Source organism: Engraulis encrasicolus, chromosome 1 (genome assembly GCF_034702125.1).
Source record: "Engraulis encrasicolus isolate BLACKSEA-1 chromosome 1, IST_EnEncr_1.0, whole genome shotgun sequence".
NCBI classification, from domain to species: domain Eukaryota; kingdom Metazoa; phylum Chordata; class Actinopteri; order Clupeiformes; family Engraulidae; genus Engraulis; species Engraulis encrasicolus.
Window position 1 is genome coordinate 33,104,291 of NC_085857.1, and position 10,000 is coordinate 33,114,290.

Genomic DNA, 10,000 nt, shown 5'->3' on the forward strand with positions numbered 1-10,000 from the left:
TAACCTCAGAAGAAGTGGTGCTAAAGCAAGAATATGAGTGCATAGCTTTCTATACAGAAATAAATTAAACACATATCAACTGAGCTTGTTCTTCAACTTAAATACGAACAAATGGTACACAAGGGGCAAACATCAGAATATAGGCCTACATGTAGGCTTCTCTGATATGGCTTACCAAAGATTAGGCTGCCTGCCAAGTTGGCTAGTGACACTGGAATTACAGGCCAAGTTTTACCAGCGTTTGGTCAGTTGGCAGGTGCCAATGTCAAGCGCTGATTGCCACCTAGTTTTTCCTATTTTATTTCCCACCTATCACCGATGGTGGTAGCAGAGAGGTTCCATGGATATAACAAAATACTTCACTCGTGACTTTTCCGGGTGGTAGGCTACTCCACGCTAGGGGCACCAACGGAGTGCAGACTCCATTCAGAATGAATAGGCTGCGCTAGGTGAACTGCAGGCATAGGTAAAATAGTGAGAGGGGAGGCTGTTTGTAGACCGGGTTTGGTGGTAGTAAATGTCCTTGACTTTGCAGGTGGTTGGTGGGAAGATGACAGAGTCTGGGATGCTTGGGGCCTTCATCACCAAAGTCAAGAAGGGAAGCCTGGCTGACATCGTAGGACACTTACGAGCAGGTGGGCATCATGAGATATTGTTGAGATAGGCTACCAGACGGCTGAAATATCCATTCTGTCCATTTGTCACAAAATAAGAATATGTTCTCAGATAAAGAGAGATTTTAAGAGAAACAGAAAGACTGACAGACTGCTTGTAGATAGATACTGTAGATAGATAGATAGATAGATAGATAGATAGATAGATAGATAGATAGATAGATAGATAGATAGATAGATAGATAGATAGATAGATAGATAGATAGATAGATAGACAGATAGATAGATAGATAGATAGATAGAAAGCAAACATTTGCTTGAGAAGATCATAATGACTACAATATTTGGCCACATGCGTCTACTACGTATATGGTGACAAACAGTATGTCATAGAAAGACAATAGTACCATAATTGTATCTGTGGTAATTTGTGTCATGGGCCCCGTTTTTTGCTTACATCATTCATTGTCATTTGCAGGCGATGAGGTGCTGCAATGGAATGGAAAGGCGTTGCCGGGAGCAACCAAAAAGGAAGTGTACAACATTATCTTAGAATCTAAAAATGCACCACAAGTGGAGATTGTAGTTTCAAGGCCCATTGGGTAAGTTCAAAAGTACATTTGTTGTCTCTCCGTCTGTCTCGCTTGTCTGTCGTTTGTCCGTTCTGTTATTTTTTTGTCTGTCTTTTGTCTGTTCTGTTATTTACTACCTATTTATTTATATATTCATCCATGTTTATTTTGAGGGCATCTAAAAGCAACTTAAGGTCAGATTTCAGTTGGCCAGCCATTATTGTAGCCTCAGCATCTACTGTAAGTTCTTTGCTACCAATGGAGAAGGTGCTGTGACTTATTTGTTTATTTATTTTTATTTCCTCATTTTTTTGCCTCGTATCAAAGATGTATTCATCGAATCCTACCCAATAATTCACTGAGAAAGGTCCATAGAGTGTACCAGTAAGTAAATCGCCCCATCCACCTAGCCTGTCCCTCAACATTTAACCTTTCACCTTCCCGCTCCCTCTGTGACATTGGGTACATGTCATTATCCATCCTCCAGTGTTTCCTTCAGCCTCACTTTCGAAATATCAAAGACATCTCAGTATGAGAGTCGGGAGTCAAACCGGCAACCTTTGGGCTACAAGTCTGATGCCCTAACCGCTTACCCAGAGATTCTTTAAGTATAGAGATATGCCATTGTAATAGGTTGCTATGGGCACCTAACATGACCAGGTTCCGGTCTGCCTAAAGGGGTGTGTCATAATACTCCTAGCATTGAATAGAACAGTCCTTAGGTCTGCCTAGGTCTGCCTAAAGGGGGATCCCCCCCCCTCCCCCTTGCAATAATAGAACCCGGAAACAATGGGCCAATGGAACCTCTCTCTCTCTACTCTCTCTGGCTTACCCATGACGGCACTTATGAACATCAGATATGGTTACGTAATACCAAAGCATGAGGTCGGAGGAAACTACTGGAGGAAACACATTGACAGGCAGTCCCTTCTTATATTTATCTTACCGTACGTAAACCCTTTGAGGCTCTAAGCAGACTGCTTCCTATTTCGCTCCCCATGTCAAGTCCTTTGTGAAGGTGACTCCTTAAGCCATGCTAGTCAGTGGGGTGTGTGCTTCATGCCTTTTCTGTCTATTTGTTCTCTATGTGTGCTCTGTTGTAGAGATGTTTGTGGTAGTTGTTGTGTACAGCCATTGTCTCAGGCAGCTGGTCAAACTTCTCAAGTACAGTTGGAGACAACACTGAATATTTTTTTTTTTTACCAAGGAGGTTATATTTTTGGTCGCACTGTCTGTCTGTCGTCTGTCTGTCTGTCTGTCTGTCTGTCTGTCTGTCTGTCTGTCTGTCTGTCTGTCTGTCTGTCTGTCTGTCTGTCTGTCTGTCTGTCTGTGTTATTTCCAGAATGAATGCTGCCCATTCACAAATGTTACCCTTTTCACAATTACTTGCAACCTCCATCAAATTGTATGTGCTCATTATGTATACATTATGCATTTTCCATACATGAAAAGCAGGATCTTCTCCATGTCCCCTATTTTGAATGATCAGAAAGATATATTTTTATCTGCAAAACTGATTGTACTGTCTGTTTTGCCATACTAGTACATATTAATATTATTACTTAAGAAATATTCATGAACAGACCAAATTTGGCAGCACAGTTTCAAGGAGCAACATAGTTGCAATACCTACTCAGGCCACCATCCTACACAGTGCACCTTTAAGTGGGGTCAAAGCAGCACCTTTCTAACAGTGCAGATTGTGATGCTGAGAGCTTTTGGTATCATGCAACCATATCTGATGTCCATAAGACACTCACTCGTCTGACTCTGCCCCACAGGGACACACCCAGAATACCTGAATCCACACACCCTCCTTTAGAATCAAGTAAGTACAAACAAAATACTAAGCACTAAGTACTAATGTCACGCACGATGTGGAAACCCAAATTCAAATGTATGTATGTGACAATATCCTCTTTCCTTTAAGTTAAAAAAACAAGCACGTTAGATTCCCTGTATTCTTACTGTAAGATGTTGGAAAAGTTATGTTCCATTACAAAATGTGTTGCTTAATATTAGTTACTGCCCATGCGCTGGCAAATATCCCATATCTGGATATACCATGAAGTTGTGCAAAACTTGATTAGATTGATTTGATTGAATTGTGTATGCTGTCACAGTAAAACTGTGTTTCTTACAACATCCATGAGGTTTTTAAGGGGCACAATCTCCAGTTCGATGGATGGATGGATGGATGGATGGATGGATGGATGGATGGATGGATGGATGGATGGATGGATGGATGCACGGATGGATGCACGGATGGATGCACGGATGGATGGATGGATGGATAGATGCACGGATGGATGGGTGGATGGATGGATGGCTGCACGGATGGCTGCACGGATGGATGGATGGATGGATGGATGGATGGATGGATGGATGGATGGATGGATCATGATGGATGCATGGATGGATGGATGGATGGATGGATGGATGGATGGATGGATGGATGAATCATGATGGATGTTCTGTTCAGTATAAGAGTGGTGTATAACATGCGTGCTGTCCGATGTATCTCCAGCGGGTTCCAGCTCCTTCGAGTCCCAGAAGATGGAGAGGCCCAGTATCTCTGTCATGTCCCCTACCAGCCCGGGCATGCGAAGGGAGCTGCCCATCATCCTGCCCGGCCAACTCTCAGTGAGTACTAGTGCAAAACAATCGTCATGATAATGCCTCACGATACTTATTTTCACTATATACTGCATCGATTCACGACAATGTATCGCAATACAGCAAGTAAATATTTCAATGCATCGCAATAGTACATGACTCGCAATCTATCGGGATAGAATCGCATCGTGGCATGTGTATCAAGGTATGTTTTGAATTGTGAGCCCTTTGCAAATACCCACCCCTAGTGAGTACTGTACTTTCTTCCCAAGGATACGAGGAGTACTTACAGAGTTCACAAAAAAACGTAGTGATACTTTCAGTAAAATATATGAGAAAGTAAAATAGTTGAAGGTGTACCATACTGTACCGTACAATACCATACCATACTGTAAACTATCAAGCAATCAAACTATCGGCTCTGCGTTTGAAGATGAGGTTGAGGGTAAGGATTTGTACGAGGCTATAGTTTAGGTTCTTCCTTACAAATGTTGTACTACACTATATGATTTAAAAATATTGTTCTCATATTTATTTCACTTTTTAGCACACAAATTTCAGATTGACCATTTGTCAATGTTGATTAAGTTGAAAATTGTGGTTCAAAAACACTCAAAAACTCTCTCTCTCTCTCTCTCTCTCTGTAAAGGTGAAACTGTGGTACGATAAGGTCGGCCACCAGCTGATAGTCAACGTCCTACAAGCCATAGACCTGCCCCCTCGGCCTGACGGCCGGCCCAGGAACCCTTACGTCAAGATGTACTTCCTTCCCGACCGCAGGTAGGTGAAAATGAAAATGTCAGCACACCACAACACACACAACAAAAATTCCTTCCTTGCCAAAATTAGTGCACATCCTCTCAACAGTCATGGTTCACTGAAAAAAATGAATGAATATTTGTTGAGTTAACTTTACTTAAAAACTGAACTGAACTGAACAGAATTACAATACAACACCCCTCATCTTGGTACAGGATGTGATTAGTGCTCCCTCGTAGTTCTCACAAAGAATTCTGTGGAAAAAGTTGCATGGCAGTATGAAAAAAATAGACTCATCTGAGATTCCTGAATGAAGATGATCGAAATCATCATCTGCCTTTTGAACCTGCCTAAAATAGTTTAACTCAATCTGCATTTGAAGAGTTCAGATGCAAAACCCCCTAACTCCATTTCTGAAGACCTGCACTTCTATATTTTTAGAGAACCCCGTTGTTGGTTTGGTTTACATTTATGTACTTGATAATACATATAAATAGTTATATTATATAAATATTATTAAAAAATAAGCAATGATAGTAGCTTTGTATTAAATAAAAATGAATTAAGATTATTTTCTGAAAAGGCACTTAGGGGGTTTTGCATCTGAACTCTTCATTTCATCTTTTTTAAATTCTTTCCACTGTTTTTAATTCTACTGTGTTTTTATTATTGTTAGAACACTTTGAGCTACATCTTATGTATGAATATGTGCTTTACAAATATAGCTATTATTATTATTATTATTATTATTATTATTATTATTATTATTATTATTATTATTACACATTATTATTATTAGGGCTTTAAAATAACACGAGCCAGCCGGCCAAATGCTGTGCTTGGCTAGTAAGATGTAACATCTATTGGCCATTTGGGCTGGTGATGAAAAAAGTTTGGAGCCCTGTTTATTATTATTATTATTATTATTATTATTATTATTATTATTATTATTATTATGAATATTATCACTATTATCACTATTATTATCACTATTATCACTATTATTACTATCAGTCTTATTATGCCCTCCTCCAGCGACAAGAGCAAGCGGCGGACGAAGACGGTGAAGAAGAGCCTGGAGCCCAAGTGGAACCAGACCTTCCTCTACCCCCACGTGCACCGCCGGGACTTCCGGGAGCGCATGCTGGAGATCACTGTCTGGGACCAGCCCCGCGTGCAGGAGGAGGAGAGCGACTTCCTCGGAGAGGTGATGTGTGGTTGTTAGTGTGTGTGTGTGTGTGTGTGTGTGTGTGTGTGTGTGTGTGTGTGTGTGTGTGTGTGTGTGTGTGTGTGTGTGTGTGTGTGTGTGTGTGTGTGTGTGTGTGTGTGTGTGTGCGTGCGTGCGTGAGTGAGTGCCTTCACCTTCGACGTTGCTTCTAGTCAGGCCAAGAACTATGTAAATATCGTTTCTGATCTCCGGAAAAATCAGGAAATCCACTCACTTTGTCAGACACTAGTCAACCAGTAACAAAAACCGAGGGAGGCAGGTCAACCATGCAGCTTGGGAGATGTTCATTCTTAAGTCGATGATAATCAGGCTACTACAAAGTACTTGCCATCAATAATATACAGACAGACATAGTCTGAAATCTCTACTGTAACTCTCTTGTGTCCTTGGCTATCTCCTCTGACTGTATGTGTATGGTGTGTGTGTGTGTGTGTGTGCGTGTGTGTGCGTGTGTGTGTGTGTGTGTGTGTGTGTGTGTGTGTGTGTGTGTGTGTGTGTGTGTGTGTGTGTGTGTGTGTGTGTGTGTGTGTGTGTGTGTGTGTCTGTGCTTACATGTGTGTTCGTGTCTGTGTCTGTGTGTGTGTCTGTTGTGTGTGTTTGCTCACACGTGTCCCCTATTTAGATCCTGATTGAGCTGGAGACTGCCATGCTGGACGACCAGCCGCACTGGTACAAGCTGCAGAGCCACGACATGTCCTCCATCCCCTTGCCCCAGCCCTCGCCATACCTGCCCCGCAGACACACGCACGGGGAGAAGAAGCTGCAGAGTGAGTCCTCTAGCACTGTGTGTGTGTGTGGGGGGGGATGCGAGTGTGAGTGTGTGTGTGGGGGGGGGGGGGGGGGTGTGTGGGTGCGAGTGTGTGTGTGTGTGTGTGTGTGTGTGTGTGTGTGTGAGAGAGAGAGAGAGAGAGAGAGAGAGAGAGAGAGAGAGAGCGAGAGAGAGAGAGAACGAGAGAGAGAGAGAGAGAGAGAGAGAGAGAGAGAGAGAGAGAGAGAGAGAGATGGGGAGGGGGGGGCTATGGTCAGTGTCTAAAGATGAAATTCTTATTTACGTATCGTGCATGCAAGCTTTGATCTTGGAGACAGTTTACCTCTATGCCTAATACCGCATGTTTGTGTTCATACTAACGTGGAGATATTCTGCACCTGTTCAATCAGTACTGATGATGTTTGTGGTTTATTTATCGTGTGTGTGTGTGTGTGTGTGTGTGTGTGTGTGTCTCAGGATCGCAGCGCATCATTGAAACAGATTATGATGATGGTATTACGGTAGTGTCTACAGGTTGGTGGGGTGTGGGGGGTCACGGTGACATAGCATAGCCACCTAAAAGTGTCCAGCAAAAGGTTGGAGGGACAGACAGTCCCCATCTTGGAACAAAGAAAGTACACTTTCCCTCCAATGTCTTCCTGTAGTTACTAGCATTGAAGGGAGACTGAGTCCATATAATCAGGTCAATAGACTGTCAAACATGGGGGCCGCTAGGGAGTGGGGGGGAGTGGTACAGATTCTAAGGGCCCAAGCACTGATAGGAGCCCTTAAGGGGGCCCAAGCACTGAGAGGGGCCCTTAAGGGGCCCCAAAATTCGAATCTTTCATGGGGCCCAACATTTCTGGCAGCGCCCCTGCTGTCCAATGATAGAACATAAAGCTGGTAAGGGGCAACCTGGATTCAGCAGTTACAATCCAGTGCCACATATTCCAAAAGACCTGGTATTGGTTGTCCAATTCAACCAGGTAATTGCCTAATTGGATGGGTAGGTCCTGGTAATTTGGAATATGTGGCACTAGATTGGAGCGTCTGGAATGGATCCAGGTTGCTCATCACTGCAGATACGAAGGTAGGCACAGCATATCAGTTCTCCTTTAGAAAAAGCTTTTTAGAGTACCGTAGGAGACACTTATTTCCCCCATTCCAGGCACCATGCCATTTCGATGAGACTCCCAAAATGTTTTGAGCTAGCCAATTATTGACTACAGTCATGAACACGTGGTAAAAAATCAGCCGGTCTTACTGTGCTGTTAATGCTGATGCGTAAACATTGCTTTGAACAAGCAAGGACACTTTCTGTGGAAAGAAATTGGTCCTGAATCAGTCGAAATTGAAAGTTAAGGGTGTTGTACAAGCAACCTGGTACATATTGCATCATACAGTATGTACATCAAACTTCCAATTTCAAGTCCAATCTACGGTGTAGTCTATAGTGACAAATTGGATAACCTTGCTATTTAAATGTAAACTACAATTTATAACTTGCAGTCTGCCCACATTTTTGGACTGAGTTGTGTGTGTTTTCTTTAAGTCCCTCTAACCTTTGACACTGGACCTAGACTCATCACTAATGCCAAAAAAAGATAAGGTCCCTCTGGCTTCACCTTCCACCAACAGGCCAAACAGTATTGAGAATGTAAAAGTCCTGGATGTGCTCTAAACACTTGATCTTTAATTTTTTTATTTTACATTTTTGAAGTCGTTTTTTGGGCTTTTGAAGCCTTGATTATTTTTACATGACAGGATAGAGGAGGAGAGACAGGAAGCAAGTTAGGAGAGAGATACAGGGAAGGGCTGGCAAAGGCCCCGGGCCAGCCAGGTAGCAGACGCAGTGCTTGAAGTGGAAAAAAAGAGGTGCAGGAACCTAATCGTCCGAAAATACCATCCAAAAAAAGTGCAGGAACCTTGATTTTCTGACAGTCTCACCACTTATAAAATGCGGCGCAAGTTCTAAGTTCTGCCGGAACGCTGATGGTGAAAATTATGTGGTAGGGAAACTGGGTTCCCCTGAGTCCAACTTCAAGCACTGAGCAGATGAGTGACCAACCGTTAGAGCCACGATGGGGCCCTAATGAGCTCTTTAACCTTGGAAACCGATAGTACGTAAGCAAACTGGAATTTGAACTGGACTTCAGGCTCCAATGACAAGTCTAGTTGCTGACAAGTGGAAATTACAACAAATATCTTTTGACCACGATAAATTGGTGAGATTAAATATGGCCTTTTCTTTCTGAACTCAAGCAATCACTTGGTTGACTGCATGGAGGTATTCTATACTTATAAGGTGAAGTTTTAAGAGGACTTGTCTGTTTTCTGTAAAAGGATCTGGCAACACTTTATTTGACTATGCTGTCATAAGGGTGTCATAACCGTCATACATGCTAATGACACTTCATATTGGCTGTCATTTGGCTGTTTTAATATCAATACCACATTACGACAACTTGACATTAACCAAGGTGACTTTGCCAGACAATGTTTTGGCATGATTATGACGGACTCTTGTCACCCTTATGACAGCACCTTCAAAGAGAGTGTTATCCTAGGATCCTACTCACAGCCTGAGGTAGTTCAGTCTCACATACACACCAGTCTGGGGTGGTGGGGTGGGGGATGCATGCGGGGTAGAGGAATGGCACTGCTGTGTAGCGCCTATGAGGCACAATAGTCGTCATTGTATGCATGCCACTGGCTGAGCTTGCAGTAGACAGTAGTCAACTGTAGTAAACTGTGGCAAAACATCAACTGTATCTAATGAGCATTTCTAAAACCTGCTTCTGGGGAATAGTCCACACTTTAGGTTTGCCCCTGCTCCCCTGCTCTTCCACCCCAAATGAATTGGACTTTCTGAGGTGTCTATGAAGACATTTTCGTGTCCTTGTCTTGTCAGGAGCAGGGGGATACCTAGAATGAAAGTTTTTTTTAAGTGTTTGGAGTTCCGTGGAACAGGAACTTGGAATGCTCTCTAACTGACTGTAAAATGTGTTCTGAAATCTTCTACCTCACAAAAATAACAGTAATAATGTGATCCGTTTGTCGAAGGACTTCCACAGCAATGTCTCCAACTGGATCTTGTCTGGAAAGGAATATCATGAAGTCTTAGAATTTGAGTAACCTAACAGACACAAAACCACTATAATATGAATCCAGAGGTTTGCAACAGAAATGAATCCATTCTGTGGGATTGTGTATCCAGTGCCTACTCAATGTTGCAGCAGTCCCAGGAAAGGTTGTGGTAAAACAGCCACTGTATGTATCATTGAATTGTTTTTTTTTTTTTACAAGTTCTGAAACACAATGCTGCACAAGGCTTTCAAAGGCGCAATCTCTCTCTCTCTCTCTCTCTCTTTCATTTACCTCACAGCATGGATAGTTTTTTTTAAACTTCAATCATGTATTGAAGCCCAATGGATTTTTTTTTTCAAAAATCCCTTCACTTTTC

The 10,000-nt window shown here is 42.5% G+C and overlaps 1 protein-coding gene across 1 annotated transcript in view; it reads left to right on the plus strand.

The window, feature by feature from the left end:
• rims1b (regulating synaptic membrane exocytosis 1b) overlaps positions 1–10,000 on the plus strand; it is a 140,411-nt gene that overhangs the window by 89,288 nt on the left and 41,123 nt on the right. Inside the window, exons 13-20 of the mRNA XM_063208858.1 lie at positions 536–635; positions 1,093–1,216; positions 2,968–3,014; positions 3,714–3,829; positions 4,452–4,582; positions 5,597–5,768; positions 6,412–6,556; positions 7,015–7,071. Of these exons, the coding sequence (XP_063064928.1) occupies positions 536–635; positions 1,093–1,216; positions 2,968–3,014; positions 3,714–3,829; positions 4,452–4,582; positions 5,597–5,768; positions 6,412–6,556; positions 7,015–7,071 (892 nt within the window). The remainder of the gene's footprint in view (positions 1–535; positions 636–1,092; positions 1,217–2,967; positions 3,015–3,713; positions 3,830–4,451; positions 4,583–5,596; positions 5,769–6,411; positions 6,557–7,014; positions 7,072–10,000) is intronic.